This window comes from Andrographis paniculata, unplaced genomic scaffold (genome assembly GCF_009805555.1).
Source record: "Andrographis paniculata isolate CXL003 unplaced genomic scaffold, ASM980555v1 Contig12END, whole genome shotgun sequence".
Classification (NCBI taxonomy): domain Eukaryota; kingdom Viridiplantae; phylum Streptophyta; class Magnoliopsida; order Lamiales; family Acanthaceae; genus Andrographis; species Andrographis paniculata.
The window spans coordinates 4,717,564-4,734,641 of NW_026137402.1; the positions used below are offsets into that span (position 1 = coordinate 4,717,564).

Below are 17,078 nucleotides of genomic sequence, written 5' to 3' on the forward strand. Positions count from 1 at the left end.
TTTTTTTTATTTTAATCCGTTTCGTAATAAAATATTTATTTTTTTTAATAAATATATTATCTACTTAATATTACAAATACTCTTATAACTTATAATATATTATACAAATATCATTACTTTTATATTATATATATTAATAAAATTATTTTAATAATTTCTATTTTATTTTTATTTATATTTTAATATAATATTAATATTTTTAAAATTACGTATAAAAAACAAATAAATATTTACTGAGGGTGGAAGTATTATATTCTATAACTAGGATGCTTGACTAAAATAGTAGGGGTAGATGAATGATATTATTATATTAATGGACATCAATCCGCCTACTATCTTTGACTTTTCTTCCTAGTCACACCTAAATCTTCAACCCGCCTACTATCTTTGACTCTTCTTGCTAGTCACACCTAAATCTTCATTTATTCAATAATGAAAAAGAGTTGTGTATATCTTTTCTAAGACTTCATATATATTTATATACTCCGTCCATCCGTCCCAAATAATAGGTTCACGTTGCCGTTTCTCTCCGTTCTATATACTATATTATTTTTTTTTTTTAGAAAATAATTATATATTTTAATTTTATTTTAAATTTTTAAATTTTTTTAATTTTAATTAAACTAATTAGTTATCTTAATTTATATTATAAAATAATTATTTTTACTAATATATTCTTAATTATCTACTACTTCTCCTAAAATACAGTGTCTAGCAGACACGGTATCTGAGACGGAGGGAGTATATCTTACGTAATTTTTATTAAAATACGTTATTTTTTCCGCATGAAACGTTACAATATATTGTTGATTAAACGCAAAAGTAATCACATCTATAAAACAAACAATGTTTCTTTCATTATGATTTAAAATTAATTTAAAAATAAAATTTAAATTTAAATTTTTGTTTAAATAGTATTTTTATATAATATAGTCTATCCATCCGTTTTTTTTTCAAATGGATCATTTAGGGTTTTGTAATAGATTAAAGAGTAATAGTATTTCATTAATTAACGGAACTGTTCAAGAAATTTTGATATTTTTGTCTTTATGCATAAAATAATTGTATATTTTAAAATATGATTGTAATTTAAATAAATTTTAAGAATATTTTTAATATTAGAGTATAATTATTTTTAATAAAAATAAAAAATAATTTTTTTAAATGAGATAAATAAAAATTTTAAAAATAATACCTTCAGTGAGGACGAGAGAGTATTATAATAAAAAAATAATATATTTTTATTAAAAATAAATAATATTAATTTTAAATTGAAATCATAATCAAACACTCTAAATACCACGTTTTATTAAAAAATATAATCGACTGGTCAAAATAGAATAATGTCCTCATTTCGCCATCTATACTAATGTACTACGTTTCTTTTTTCAATATATAAATATGCATATACTTGTAATGATTGGAACATAATTTGATGCTCCCAAATAGTATAGCTTTAAGTAGCTAATAACCTATTGTAGAATTATAATATTATTATTATGCGAGAAAATAAGTTAAATAAAAATAATAATTAATAATATAATAAAATAATGAATAATTGGATAGAGCGATACAAATTAAAAATAAAGTTGAGTTAAATATATTTTATGTCTGCAAGACAAATTAAGTTTCAATAGTATCTTCGCTGATAACATTTTGTTTACAAAAATAAAATGATTTTTGTTTTCAACTCCAGTGACACTTCAATAACCCAGAGCTCCAGTGCATAAGAACACGAATGAAACCGATCTTGTTCCGTGAGGGATGGTCTGGTGATGTAGGGATTGGACTTGTGACCATGAGGTCATGCGTTCAAACCTCCGACGCCTCAGGTCACTAGTGTGACTTTTCCATCGGGCCTGGTTTGCAAGGTATTAGGTTTAGCCGAGAGTTTACCCAGTGTGCATTTTCGGGTAGCGGTTGCGATTGCTTGCGGTCTGATTTGTGAATGAAGAGGGAGACCTTTTTTTACAGGGGTCTTCACTCGATCAAAATGGTAGGAGATTAATTAAAATAATAGTTACAGGGTCGATCGTAATTTATGCTGATTTCAAATATTAATTCATGCTAACTTCAAACATTTCATTTGAGGTTATATTAAATATATATCTATTGGATAGAGTTTTATCCGGATAATCTTGCAACTTAGGTCCTATATTCGGATTTAATTTTAGCTTTTACAATTTCATTTGTGTTTAGACGGCCAAAAATAGTCAAATATTAATATTAATATATAATCTTAATAAATATATATATATATATTAATATATATAATCTTAATTAATTTGGTTCGTTGTCTATAACATTTTTACTCATCAAATAATTGGTTTCAAAAATTTTAAATTAAATTTTATCAATTAAATAATTAATCAATTATCCAACAATCCCCCATAAATAAAAATGTCTATAAATGGACATATGCACAGTTGAGTTACGTAGAGACATTAACACATTAGCGCAACTAGTTTGTGGCTTTAAATTTTCCATAGTTAACAATACAGAGTGTAATAATGGTTCAATTGACATGATGTATTGAATTGTTCCACCTTAGCGTACATTAAGTCAATAATGTTAGTGTGTCGTTATCTCAACCCCATTTCATTTTCGCGTTTTCATCTGTTTCATCTATATATTATGTCTTTGGATTCACAAGTATTTCTTTTGAAGCAACTCACACTTTATACTTATATAAATAATTCTATCTTAAAGTATCAAACTCATACCTTCCGGATTATTAAAAGTCACTAAATTAATTTCACCACTTTTGTACTTTTTAACATATGTTGTTTTTCATGGAATGACCATTGAGTGTTCGTATCTTACAATTTAGTTTTCCTATTGAACTAAGACTTTGGATCTCCAAGTGATTTGGTTAGGGTAGCACTTTAATAGTTTCTAAATTGTGTGATTCAAATCCATTCCCTTTAGCAATCTATACATTTAATCCATTTGTAATATTTTGGTTAGCATATCTGTTAGGTTTTCTATTGACTTCACATAGTCAATAATCAAAATTTCACGATCGAAAGTAAATAACAACTACAAATATTTTTGTTGTATATGATCTTAATATGAGCTTGTTTGTGCATTGATCGATTATAAAAAAATTTCATGATACTAAAATTTTTTTATGAAACTTTTTCTAATTTGAAATACAATTTTTTTTACCACCTAAAGATAAGCAATATTTTATTAATTATTTTTTCATATTATTTCATTAAGTTTATTGTTTTTCTTTTTTTACTTATACAAAACTAATGCTTTTCTTTTCTTTTCTTTTCTTTTTTTGTATGTAAGTAATATATAGTGGATTCAAGATATTCTACGTATGATGGATGAACTTTTACAATCATACTGAAATAATAGATATGAGGTTGACTATAAAATTTTAATCTCAAAATGAGTGCTTAATTTTTATTACTCAATGATGAGAAGCATCATTGAAATGGTTTTTGGAGTTTGTAAAGTGAGATGTTTGAACTTCAAAATCAAAATATGTGTCCGGACAGTTGAGAAGATAACAAACTAACTTCCTAACAACTAATATAATGATAACTCATCGATTGAACTAGAGCTAATTGACAATAGACATGGTAAATTTATTGCTACATAGGCAATGGAATGATATGTTGTTCTCTTTCTCTTTATTGTTATTGTGAGTAAGCATCTTGATGTTAGAGAATGAGAATGACCAACGACTCAATGTATCAAATATATTGAAGAGAACATAGACTCTATTAAAGATCAAATTTCACAACGATAACGTGATGATAAAGTTGAAATTATATTATTTAAAATATATTATCGATGAAACTTTTTATTTAATTGCTTTGAAAATGTTTATACATAATTATGTTTTGATTTTTGTTGAATACATTTAAATTAACATTTTGATTTTTCAGTTAAATTGTATATTTTTTTTTAATTTATATGTTATACTTACATAAAATTTAAAATATAATTGAGATGCAAATTTTAAAAATATACTAATTTTTTAATTATATTTGGTAATATATATTTTCAATTTAACCTACAAAAAATTTAAAATATATTACAAAAGTTTCAAATAAAAATACATTTATATTAATAGTATAATTTTTTTTAAAAAAAATTGTGATAGTTTAAAATAATTTAATTTTACTACATCCAAATATTATTTATTTTCTAAAAAAATGCTTTTATAACAATATATTTAAACATACTCCGTCTCTTCGGTAAGAAAAATTGCATTTGCTTTTTGTAAGTATATTTTTAAATATTAATATTATGTTAATTTGTATTTTTTTTTAAAAAAAAATAAAAATAAAAATACTTGTAAAAGTATTTATTATGTTATATAGACAATACAATTACTAAAAATGGTACCCTTGTCTTGAGACAGACAAAAATAAAAAGTAATATCATTTTTATGGAACAAAATGAGTAATATATACTACAAGCAGTAAATGCATATTTCCATAAAGCATCGTATATATGGTTATCGAACATCAGATATGTTTTATAAAACGTAGTATATAATAATATATAGAATACCAGATATATTTCTATAGATCACTAGACGTACTTCTCTAAAGCACCACAAATAACGTACTGTCTTATCTCATAGAGCATAATACTATCTACCTTAAAAATTGTAATTATTTTAAATTTATAAAAATAAAAATATAATTTAGTAAATTTAAGGGTGTGTTTGTTTGGGGGTTTCGATTTTAAATTGGGATTTGAAAAATAGTAAAAATTTTGAATTTGAATAATTGTATGATGTGATATAAATAGGTGTTAATGTGATGTTTTGAATGTAAAATTGATTTTTAGTATAATATAAAAAATAAAAAATAGGTGTTTGATTTGATATTTTTTTGGGAGGAAAATGGGATGAATAGTGGAAATTAAATCCAATTCCCAAAACAAACACACCAGGTTAAATATATTAATGGTTGGTATTAATACTCTCCAATTATTTGGAAGCAATCTTCCATTTAAAAACTGTTTATGCTATGTTCATATTTGTATACAATTTACTTCAAAATATCTATAAAGAATACGACGACAACCATCTTTTAACCATTTCTAAACATTCTTTAGGTTTGTACTCCGGAGCTGTATGTCCTGCCCCCTGTTAAAATAAAATGGATTAATATATTTATTATATTTTATAATAATCTCATTACATAAATTAATTTTACAAAAATTCAAATTTGAAGTAAATATTTTTTGTCACCTTAACAGTTGCAAATGTGAGAAATGCTTGATTATTTTGGTGAACTTCAGTGTACCTACAACATAAACCAGATGTGAAATCATCATTATCATTGTCATCGTTTCAAATAAAAATACAAATGTAATTTTTTATTAGGTAAACTCACCATGTGACTTAACAAATGTAATTTTTTATTGCGATATAATTTTTAAAATATTTAAATGCATATTTTAAAATTTTTTAATTATTCCTATATAACTTATAAGTTGATTCATGGATATAATTGCAAACACAGCCGATCTTCTAAGATTTAATTTAAAGTTATCTGAGGGTATTCTCTTAAGTATGTTTATTGTACTCCCTCTGTCCCATAACTAAATATCTATTTACTTTTTGCGCATTGATATATTTGGATATTAATTATTATATTAAAACATATTACAAATCAAGGAAAAATTGCAAAAATATTTGTATTAGTGTCTTATAATATTAATATAATAACATTCGTATAAAAAATTATACAAATATAAGAATATTTTTAACGTTAAGTATAATAACGTAAAAAGTAAATGAATACTTTGTTATGGGACGGAGGAAATATATGATTTTCAAAAATATTATATTAGTGCCCGAAGTAATTAGGTAAACTCACCCTGCGACTTGGCCATCGACAGTCCAAGGCCTCCAGTCAGACTTTACCGTCAGATTTAATCGACGTATCCATTTTAAAGTGCTCATATAAGGAATAGCTAGGTCATGATCACCACTGCATCCAAGTTAACTAGAGTTTATAATATATCAAATATATATATATATATATATATATCAAAGAAAGAAAATGAAATAAGGGTTTGATTTAAAAATACTTGTTTAGTATTTAAAAATACTAAGGGTTTGTTTGGTTGTGATTTTAAATTGATTTGAATTGAAATATTGATTTAAATTTTTGTTTAAATATTATTTTGATGTGATATTTTATATATAAAAAAATAACAACGTATTTTTATTACAAATCGTGTCAAGTGAATAGTGTTAATTTTTGATTTAAAATGGTAAAAGAATAAACCGTAAAAGACATTACCTATATGCCAATGCCTGGAACCCTTTCTCACTCAAAAGTCTGTGTTCTTCGAAGATACTTTCGACATTTTCCTCGTAGGACAAGCTTTTATTACATCTTTTCCAATTTGATATCATTCCCTGTAGTCTTTCCCATTATATAATCTTCGATGAACAATCAAATAATCATATTACATTGAAAAAAAGGTTACCTTTCGAATGTGAAGTGCTTCTTGAACGGTTTCATTACTTATCCATACATAAGAGCTTACGTAGTTATCATTCTACACTTTTTCAATACACAAAATTATTAGATCCTTATACATATGTATAGAATGAAATCTTTTTTTTTATTTGGGTAAAGTATATAATACCCGCGTGTTTTTAGTAAATATTCACAAAATATCTCGTATTTTATTTATTATGTAAATTTTTTTTATATTTAATTAAAATATGCACAAAACATCCTGTTCGGCTGAAGTTGATGTTTGGTTGTAAAAACATACCAAATTATGCAAATAAAAAAAAATAAAATATCTTAAATAGTATTTTTTTTTTAATAAAATGAATAAATACATTATTTATCGATTATTAATTTAATAGTTTTTTTTAGATAAACGTAATTGTTATCTAATTTTTTAAAAAAATATATATATAAATAAAGGATTGATTAATTATTTTTTATTTTTTATTCAAATAAGATTATTTAAGATATTTGGCATATTTTATTTGTATAAAAGTTACATAATTAAGTGTGTATTTATAATCAGATATCAATTCTCGAATGGGTATTTTGTGTATAATTTGATTTAACAAGTTTCGTGTAATAAATAAAATACGAGATATTTTGTGCATTTGTCAAAAACACAAAGAAGTATTATGCAATTTACCCTTTATTTTTTTGGGTGGACAAGAGCATTGATGTAATGATTTACGCGGCATCGTTGGACCCCTGGTTTGGACAAAGAAATTAAGTCGATCGGATCATCTTCAAACAACAATTCTCTTAGGCGAAATTCATCGGGTTTTGGCGACCGGAATCTGCACTTTGGCTCCAAAATGTGGGCGTTGTTGATGTCCTTTATGCACTGCAATGAATGCGCAATATGTATAACGTGACAAGAAAAAAAGCTGTAATAAAGCGAACATATTTGTATTTAAAAAAAAAAAATCGAAATTTTAAAATCACCTCATTCACAAGGTGCAGCGCGTAAAGGCACAACACATTGTTTGGATCGGGGTTTGCATATTGTCCTTTGCAGCTAGTTTTCGCAAGCTAATTGTATTTGGTGTACGTATATATCATGTACATGTCGACAAAAAAAATAATTATATTATTATCTATTTGTGATGAACTTCGAGTTAGTGAATTATATTAAATGGAACAACCTCAAAATATTCATCGGAGATCAATCCCATTCGGTGAGCGCAAGGAATCTTTTTGTTGTCGTCCTGAATTCGATCTGTTCTAGAGTTTCCAACTATGTATCCCTGCATACATGTTTTGATTTTACTATTGAATCTTATGCAATAAAATTTAAAAAATTTTAAGATGGCAACATTAAATAAAATAAAAAAAAAATAATAAAAATTGAAGTTGTAAGATTATAACTTGAAGTAAGATTTGTGGTATAGTTCCAGCTTCGTTTCCTGACGAGACATACAACATTAGCATTTCAAAACTAAATATATATATATATATATATTATAAGAAATAATTATTCATATATTTATTATACCTCGAGCAACTGCTAGAGCTACCATGGGCACAATTTTGCCACCATAAGAATCACCAGTAATGTATAACCTATTTTTCCTGAATGAAGGATGACTGTCCAACCACTGCAATCAATTTGGGCAATATGATTTATAATGGCTTTTAATATCAAATCAAATTACCAATTTATCACACATTTGTACATATATATGTATATATATATATATATTTGAGTGCCTAACCTTGGTAAGAAACATGTAATTATGTTGTGTTGCAATTGTATCGTTTGAAGGGTAAGCTTGTGCAGTTGTAGCGTAGGAGAAACCAGTGCCCACCGGAGAGTCTATAAATATAATGCTAGCAACCTAAATTGCAAAAAAATTCTTTGTATAAATATTTAGTTGAATTTATTACTGAATTGGTGAGTGAAGAATTGGAATAATATTATAAAGTAGTTGGTGAGTGCCGACTTTTGTCCATGAATAAGGATTAGTGATCAAAGATGGAAAGCTCCCATCAAAAGTGGTTTGATCGAAAGTAAACGGCCCTGCCAAAAAAAAGAAAACTTTAGTCAGGTAAAAACTCAAAATTCAAAAGTATTGGGAAAATTTTAAAAATAAACTTGCATATATAAATATATATATATGTAACATGTATGTTTTGAATTTTGTTGGTTGTTTGTGCGTGCTTTGGAAGTTCAATATGGTAGAATGTCAAGTCTAGCTTACAGACTATTAGATTCGATGAAAAATTTACTAAAAGAGCTTAACAATCAAAATTATAATTAGCAAATGAAAAAAAAGAGGACCGATTTCATAGACGAGGCCGGAAAATCCTGAGCAACCGGGCCCGCCGGTGAGCCATAAGAACAAAGGATCAGTGCTGGGGTCTCCTTGAGACTCAACAAAGTAGTAGAACAGCTGCACTTCTTCATTCTCTCCCACGCCTATGTACCTGTTTGATATTCATTCATTCATTCATTATAAACAAAATATTGTAAACTAATTAATTAATTAATTAACTAAATTCAACAAAGTAATTTGTATATATAGGTTTTGAATTCCGACCCGGTTTGGAGGTTGAAGGGGAGAGGACCGTCGAAACCGGGCAAGGTCGGGACGGAGGATCGCGACGGAATCTCGGCAGCAGCAGCCGAAGCTAACAAGAAGAGGAGAAGACACCAAACAAGGGCCAGTTTCATCCTAGCTAATTGTTTACTTCATTTATTTATGACACGATCGAATTTATACATAACTATTTTTATTATTCAAAAATAGTATGGTTAGATGATCAATGGGATATTATTATTATTATTATTATTATTATTATTATTATTATTATTATTCAAATTATATAGATGCCGTGTAACCTCCAAACGCTTCACTAAATGTGCCAACATTCTTAGCACTAACTTTTCATTATAATTGACTAAGGCTGTCTATTTTTGAAAAAAGTATTATTAAATATTAATAATAATAAAATAAAAGTAATAATAACAAAAAAACAAAACAAAATTTTGATCATGTATTTAGTTCTGTGTTTCATTCTAAAAAATACTATGTCCGTTCCACATTCATGTCTTTTTTTTTTTTTTTTTTTAAAATAATTATACACTTTAATCTTATTTTAAACCTTTTAATTTTTTTTTAATTAAACCAATTAGTTATCTTAATCTTAATCTATAATTATTTATATTTTAGCATAATTATTTTCACTAATACATTCTTAATTATTTACTAATTATACTTATTCTAAATTCTCGTGTCTACAGTGACCCAGATCTCGAATGTGGGACGGAGGGAGTATTATTTACTCACGCAACACACCTTATGTTTCTATTATTAAAAAATAATAATAATAAATTCAAACATAAAATACAAATGCAAAACAAATCAAACACACCTTTGGTGTCGCTCTATTACGAGAAGAGTTCCAAAAGTGTGATCCACTATTCAAAATAGAATAATGTGGTATAAATAAATAAAAGTCTTATGTGTAAAAATATGTTATAAAGCATTTCAGGATTTTGGATAGTTTATTTCAAAATAATTTAAAATTTGAATAGAAAACAAATATTTGATATAATATAAATAATATTAAAAATTTTATTTTAAAGACAGAAAATATAATTTTAATATAATATTCTATACGAAAATAGAGCTTTGATGTTATGCTTAAGTTTTTTGAAGCGAGAATTATACACACGGTTGTGTTCGTTTTATACACACGGCCAGGGAACATGACCGTAGTTCTTTAACACGGCCGTGGATGGTAACTGGCGAATGCTGACGGGTATGTTTATGGACGTGTTTTATGGTACACGGCCGTGTTCATTCCAGGTCACCCGCTAGCTCGACTCCGTTAAGTCCACGTCATTATTTTCTGTTGATTTATTGATGGTGGGATAAAAAAAGATGAAATATAATTATATTGGGATCAAAATTGACAAAATTTTTATATTGAAATAATAAAAATTAAATATATTTTACTATTAATGTATGATTATTATTACGAAAATAGAAAAATATATATATATATATATGTTATTTAGTTGGATAGACAAATTAATGAAAATAGTACTAAAAGTATATTTGATCTAAACTAGATTTGATGGGTTATAAAAATTTTGGGGTGTTTTAGTATGGTGAAGATAGCACTACTTCATGTGAAAGTGATATTAAAATATCTAATAAAAAATAAATAAACGGTATGGGATCCTCAGCCCTATGTTTGCCTAACCCCGCCGGATCCGTCACCCAAAAGTAATAATATATATATATAATGTGTCTGTATATATAATTATAACATACTTAATATATATTACCCCTTCCCTCTCTATTGAAAGATTACCATTTTTTAAGTTATTATTTTCTAATTTAATAATTGTACTACCTACTTAACATAATAAATACCCTCTCAACTTACAATATATTACACAAATATCATTACTTTTATATTACATCGTACTAATAGGGTATTTTTGTCTTTTTTTTACTACAATCCAATATAATACTAATATTTAAAAATTTATGTGCAAAAATCAAATATCACCTTTCCAACAGAACGGATGAAGTATTTTAAGAACAATTATATATTGTATATATCATTATAATATGTGACTGGAGACTATGCTAGCATCATAACCAACCATGCATAGTGATTTGGACGACAAACTAGGCAGCTCTGCAAACCGCTGCAGCTAGCAACAAAAGCTGCACGATTTTTTTTAAATTTAAAACATATATACAATTAAATTATTTTATTTATTTAATATTTACAATAATTATAGGTTAAAAAAATGTATACAATGTATATGTTATTTTGTGTAGATGATAAAATTTTCTATAATACAAATAAATAAAAATTTAAAAATATTTATGTTGAATATAATATAAATTAATAATCAAATCATACCACTATTAATTTTTTATTAATTAAATTTAATACATACTTATATCATTATATTCACTATTCATCAAATCAATATATATTAAAATTCTTCAAACTCAAACCAAACTTACACATAAAAAAAAAACACAAAAATTTAAACATATTTTAAAATTCAAATAAAAATAAAAATCAAACTCAAAGCCAAATTTCCCCGAACAGATTTGAAGAAACACACCCATAATTTTTATTATGTCATAACTTGTGAGGGCTAAATTACATTTGTCTTTACAACCAACCACTAAAAATTCAAAGGCATCCCAATAAAACAGCATCTCCCCATCTAAATAGTGCACATTTGTCACATTTTTATCACTTTATCAGCACCCCCATAGCCAACATAACCCTTTTAGTTCCTATATTTTTTCTACAATTTTTTTAAACTATTAAAACTATTATTATCATCATTATTTAGTGAAGATATTCATCCACACAACCTTAAATTGAGACCTCATAGACAAGCCTTCATGTCTTTCTTCCTATTCCCTCATTAACCTCAAAAAACAACATTCATTCAATCCATGCATGGCAGCCTGTGGCAGCTTAGAACACATTTTTGAGAAGCCATTGCAGCCTGAAAATCCAACCCTTCTTGAACCCATCTCCCCATGGAACCACATCAAATCGATCGATTCGTCGTCCTCGTCGCCGTTTTCCGAATTATTCGAAAAATTGCATTTTAAAGGTACCAATGCTGATGGTGATGCACCTCCTCCTCCATCATCATTGTCATTGTCATTGACATTGTCGTTGTCATCTTCGAAAAACTCATCATCGTCGTCGTCCTCATCAATGTCCTCTCCCTTCCCTCAATCCCGAGACAACCTCAACGACGACGACGACGAGGGGCAGATCGCGGCAGGACAACATGGGAGGCTACAAAGTTTCCCCTCCATGAATTCTGACAGGCTCTCTCTATGCACCGAAGGGCTCGGATTCGAGAGCTTCGACGCTGTCGAGGATTTAATCTACAACGGCGACAACGACAACAACAATGTATGTAATGATAAGAGCAAGGATAGACAAGATGAAGAGGAGACAAGAAATTATGGTGTAAGAAATCCTCTTAGAAGATCAAGAACACATCAAGAAACATCATTCCCACCTCCCATTTCTTGCATTGGCAGCCATGGCAAGCCTTGGGTGTGCTTCAAGCCGTATCGTCGCGAAGGTCGATTTATCCTTAAAGAAGTTAGGATTCTTACACAAGAATTCTTACACGCCTGCCGCGACAACGGTCGCCTGAGGCTTCGGTTTGTCTCTAGCAATGAATTCGATGATGGCGTGGAAGAAGAAGACGGCGACGATGATGAAGACGACGACGAGGAGAAAATTATCGAGGCAGAGAACGAAGGAAATGAGAATAAGCACATAGAGACAGGAGGATTTCTTCAAGTATGATACATCATTTTGATCATTTTTTATTTATTTTTTTTTTTTTCATATTCAGATTTCTGCAAATAAAATTGATTTTATGTTTGGAGTAATGTTCATCTTTTTCTTCAATTGATACAGATGATGTGTAAAGAAGATTTTTTATGGAAATAATGAATTGTATAGTTTACTTTTTTTTTTCATGTATTTTAATAATTCAATTCTTTTATTGTTGTTTAAATACTATTTTTATCATTTGACGTGATATTTTATAAAATATATATATATATGTTTTTATTGGGAATCCTATAGTAGGAATAGTGTTAGATAATCGGTTTGAAATAACAATCAAACACACCCTAGCACATTCAATTTTCTACACGGGATAAACAATATTTAACAATAATAAATTTATGTTTAGAATATTAATTTTTTAATATATATCACTCTCTCACTCAAAACAATAGTATCATTTTTGTTATTTTCGTCGTCATAAAATTATAGTTTCATTTCTAATTTTTTTGTAACTAACTCCTTACTTTTTTACAAAATTATCTCAATTTTTTCACAATAATACTACTTCTTCCGTCCTATTGAAATGTTACCATTTTTCATTTTCGTCCATACCAAAACAATGTTACAATTTTCTAATTTAGTAATTGTACTACCTACTTAACATAATAAATATCCTTTCAACTTACAATATATTACACAAAAGTCATTACTTTTATATTACACCATACTAATAGGGTATTATTGTCATTTTTACTACAATCTAATATAATGCTAATATTCAAAAATTTACGTGCAAAAAACAAATGTCATCCTTCCAATGGGGGATGAAGGGAGTATTATTTTTTAATTCTTTATTGTTTTGGGACGGATGGAGGATATTATTAAAAAAAAAATGAATTATATGGGGTCTCATAAATCCGTCAACTAATCAAAAATTAGAAAGTAGTATAAACTTAAATATATAAATTATATATTTATAAAGATAATTTACATAAAAAATAAAAGAACTGTAATTATTTAAAATGATATTGTATATTTTTTTGTGTGTGATTAAACTTAAAAAATAAACCTTAGTAATAGACCTAACCTGTTTTTTAATGGAAAAATTATCACGTAACAAATTTATTTTTCAAATAATAATTTTATTATATAAAAGTATAGAATAATATTAAAAATAAAAATAAATTAATTGAAATTTTACAGGTAGGTCCCATATATCTATAAAAAAAAAAAAAAACAAAAACAAAACAAAACAAAGCAAAAACAATAAGGGTGTGTTTGGTCGTAGAGTTTTGGTTTTGAATAATAAAATTTTATATTGAAATAGTTGTTTGATGTAATATAAAGATATATTGAGTTGATATTATGAATGTAAAAATAAATTTTAGTGTAATATAAATAAATAAATAAATATTTAGTTTGCTATATTTTGGAGAAAACTTTTTTAGAATAGTAAAATTAAAACCAAATTTTACAAAAACAACCACACCCTAAAATTCTACAATATTATTTTTGTGGTACATCCTTCTACCATATCATTGTTATTAAAAACTAAAGATTAACCTTATTTATAGCTGAAAAAGAAAAGACTTACGTATTCTATTTCTTGTGTGAAACAATCAATATGTGATATATTTATTTTAAAAATATTATTTTTGTAACATATAAATAGATAATAATATTAGAATGAAAAAAATTTAATTTGAATTGTATGTGCATTTTCATAAATTCATCAATAAAAAAAAATATATATATATAAAATAATAATAATAAAAAAAAAAAGACAATGAAAGTTTGCCAACAAAATAAAAGACAGCCATATGAACTAAAATCACACTTTTATTACACAAACTCACAACATAACTTGGAACCAATACGGATATTTTATATATATATATATATATTATCCGACACACTTACATACACACGATATCTCGCCGTTTGATTTAGAAGGGCGATCGATATATAAGAATAGAAGGTTTCACTTACGACTTATTCTTACACGCATCCAAATTCAAATCCAAATTCAAATTTAAATTCAAATTCGATCCATCGATCATGACATCGTCATATCAGGTGGTGTGGTGGGCTTCGATGTCATTGGTGATATTAATTGCGAGTTCCAAATAGGAAATGGGGTCGGCAACGTCTTCACTTACCTTCTCGTACTGTACGGTCCAAGTGACGACATGATCATCCCCGTTGGTGTCGACATGAATGCAGGAAGTGAACTCCTTGTACTTCCCCAGAATGTCTCCCTCGTCTACCTTGAACTTCACCAGCTTCTTCTCCTCGTCGATTTCTTGGATCACCACTTTCATGCTCTCTTTCTTCCCATCTATATATTTCATTTATTTATTTTCACACAACACCAAGATTCAACGATCGATCGACGAAATTAAATTATTAATTACTCCTTCCGTCCATCCCAGCAAAAGTAAGTCCTTTTGGTTAGACACACCATGTTATTGATGTTTTAAATATTTTTAAAATTATATCTCAATAAAACATATATGCAATATCACAGTCATTTTATAAATAATAAAATTTTATATAATACAAATAAATATATTTATTTATAATTAAAATTTAATTAAATTGATTTATATTTCTTAACTATGGTTAAATATAATAAATTTACTTAAAAAAATTATCTTTTATGAGATAAAAAAACAATGTGTCATATGTGAGGACGGAGTTAGTATTAAAAGATAATACTCCCTATGTCTCGGCTACCGTGTCCTCTTTACCATAGATACGAAAATTTAAAAGATCTATAATTAGTAAATAATTATAACTTTAGATTAATATTAAATAACCTTAGATCTATCATATAATAAAAATAACCTTAGATTAATATTAAAATAACTAGTTAGTATAATCAAAATTAAAAAATATATATAACTTAAAAATTTTAAAATAAAATTATAAAATATATAATTGTTTAAAAAAAATAAAATAAAAGAACATAATAAATAAGACATACGAAAATTAAAAAAAATTGACACAATAGGTAAGACGGGATGGAGCGGGTATATATATATATATATGTACGTACCGTGAGTGTACTCCCAGAACAGAACAGATCCAACGGTCCCAAATTCTCCCTCGTGTACATCGCAGCTATGAATGTGATCAGGGGCAATATCGGAAATTTCATGTGGCTTGTTTCTGAACAGTTCATGGAAGATATCGCCATGGCATCTGATCTCTTTTTCTGCAACCAGCTTCCCTTTCAGACCCATTTATCTTTTCTTTTTTTATTTTTTATAATTAATTTCAACCAACAATATATATAATATTAAACAGATAAATACAAAGTATATATTGCTGAATTGATGAGTTAAAGAACCTCCCAATCCATGATTTATATAGAAACCAGATGCACCTTCTCCTTCTCAATAATTGCCCTATTTATTTTATGTAATAATAATAAAAAAAAATAATTTGGTCATATCATAAACTCAATTATTGATAATAATATAGGTCGTGACAATGTTATCTGAGATACAGCTCGATTTTATTTATTTATTTATTTATTGGATGCTATTAATTTGATAGAATCAATTAGCAGTTGGCTGGCATAGTTTTGGAATGAGTCCTTATTAGTGATAACAAAAAATTAATTAGATCAATAGAGCTGTGTGACATAACTACTGTTGGTTTACTTTGAGGAAATTAATCAGTTGAAAAATATTAAGTATGAAGATATATATATATATATATATATAGGGTTTTATTCAAATTATTATACAAAGGTGAGAAATTTAAATTTAATTAGTGAGTATTTTAAGTTTAAAAGAAAAAAAAAAAAAGTTGAAATCGTAACATAGCCAATTAATTTATAATTTTACATTGATTTGAATAAATTTTATTTAAATATATTAATATGTTTATAAAAATGCCTCTTGTATGTTTAATTAAAATAGTACTTAAGCAATGATGTGATGTATGAGAAAATTAGTTAATATGTAACACTAACATAAACTTGTTAGGTTTGAATTTAGATTTAATTTTTAATTTAAATAATATTTTGAAATTAAAAAATAAATAAATAAAAAATAAAAAAGGTTTGACAAAAAAATCATACCAAATGAATAGTACAAATTTTGATTTGAAAACAAATCTAAGTCGCGTAAAAAATGAATTTGTTCATTTAGCATTTTTTTTAATGAACGATTCATATAAATGTTACTTTTTTCGTCCTCCTTAAATTGTCTCATTTTACTTAATCACAGAGTTTTAGGTATTGTATAATTAGTAAAT

At 26.5% G+C, this 17,078-nt stretch overlaps 3 protein-coding genes across 3 annotated transcripts; 1 reads left to right on the forward strand and 2 right to left on the reverse strand.

Moving 5' to 3' along the window:
- Positions 1-4,918: 4,918 nt before the first annotated feature.
- Positions 4,919-9,188, reverse strand: LOC127252422 (serine carboxypeptidase-like 18). Its single transcript, XM_051276582.1, has 14 exons — positions 9,044-9,188; positions 8,785-8,930; positions 8,447-8,523; positions 8,219-8,341; positions 7,999-8,101; positions 7,872-7,909; positions 7,649-7,750; positions 7,449-7,535; positions 7,195-7,347; positions 6,472-6,543; positions 6,282-6,400; positions 5,853-5,966; positions 5,222-5,276; positions 4,919-5,116 (listed from the first exon to the last, which is right to left on the reverse strand). The coding sequence occupies exons 1-14, from the start codon at positions 9,175-9,177 to the stop codon at positions 5,033-5,035; spliced, it is 1,407 nt and encodes a 468-aa protein (XP_051132539.1). The 5' UTR covers positions 9,178-9,188; the 3' UTR covers positions 4,919-5,032.
- A 2,760-nt stretch (positions 9,189-11,948) lies between these two features.
- On the forward strand, positions 11,949-12,824 carry LOC127253023 (uncharacterized). The gene has a single exon (XM_051277431.1). The coding sequence runs from the start codon at positions 11,949-11,951 to the stop codon at positions 12,822-12,824; it is 876 nt and encodes a 291-aa protein (XP_051133388.1).
- A 1,801-nt stretch (positions 12,825-14,625) lies between these two features.
- On the reverse strand, positions 14,626-16,163 carry LOC127255162 (kirola-like). The gene is made up of 2 exons (XM_051280559.1): positions 15,871-16,163; positions 14,626-15,150 (listed from the first exon to the last, which is right to left on the reverse strand). Exons 1-2 carry the CDS (start codon positions 16,055-16,057, stop codon positions 14,885-14,887), a joined length of 453 nt encoding a protein of 150 aa, XP_051136516.1. The 5' UTR covers positions 16,058-16,163; the 3' UTR covers positions 14,626-14,884.
- Between the last annotated feature and the right edge of the window lie 915 nt (positions 16,164-17,078).

Excerpts from the sequence above, each read along its gene's own strand:
- LOC127252422 (XM_051276582.1), bottom strand. The coding sequence starts at position 9,177 with ATGAAACTGGCCCTTGTTTGGTGTCTTCTCCTCTTCTTGTTAGCTTCG. Across the intron at positions 7,910-7,998 it reads AGCTCTAGCAGTTGCTCGAG|GAAACGAAGCTGGAACTATA; the intron begins GTATAATAAATA and ends ATGTCTCGTCAG. Across the intron at positions 6,544-7,194 it reads CAGGGGTCCAACGATGCCGC|AATGATAACTACGTAAGCTC; the intron begins GTAAATCATTAC and ends GAAAAAGTGTAG.
- LOC127253023 (XM_051277431.1), top strand. The coding sequence starts at position 11,949 with ATGGCAGCCTGTGGCAGCTTAGAACACATTTTTGAGAAGCCATTGCAG.
- LOC127255162 (XM_051280559.1), bottom strand. The coding sequence starts at position 16,057 with ATGGGTCTGAAAGGGAAGCTGGTTGCAGAAAAAGAGATCAGATGCCAT. Across the intron at positions 15,151-15,870 it reads GTTCTGGGAGTACACTCACG|ATGGGAAGAAAGAGAGCATG; the intron begins GTACGTACATAT and ends TGAAATATATAG.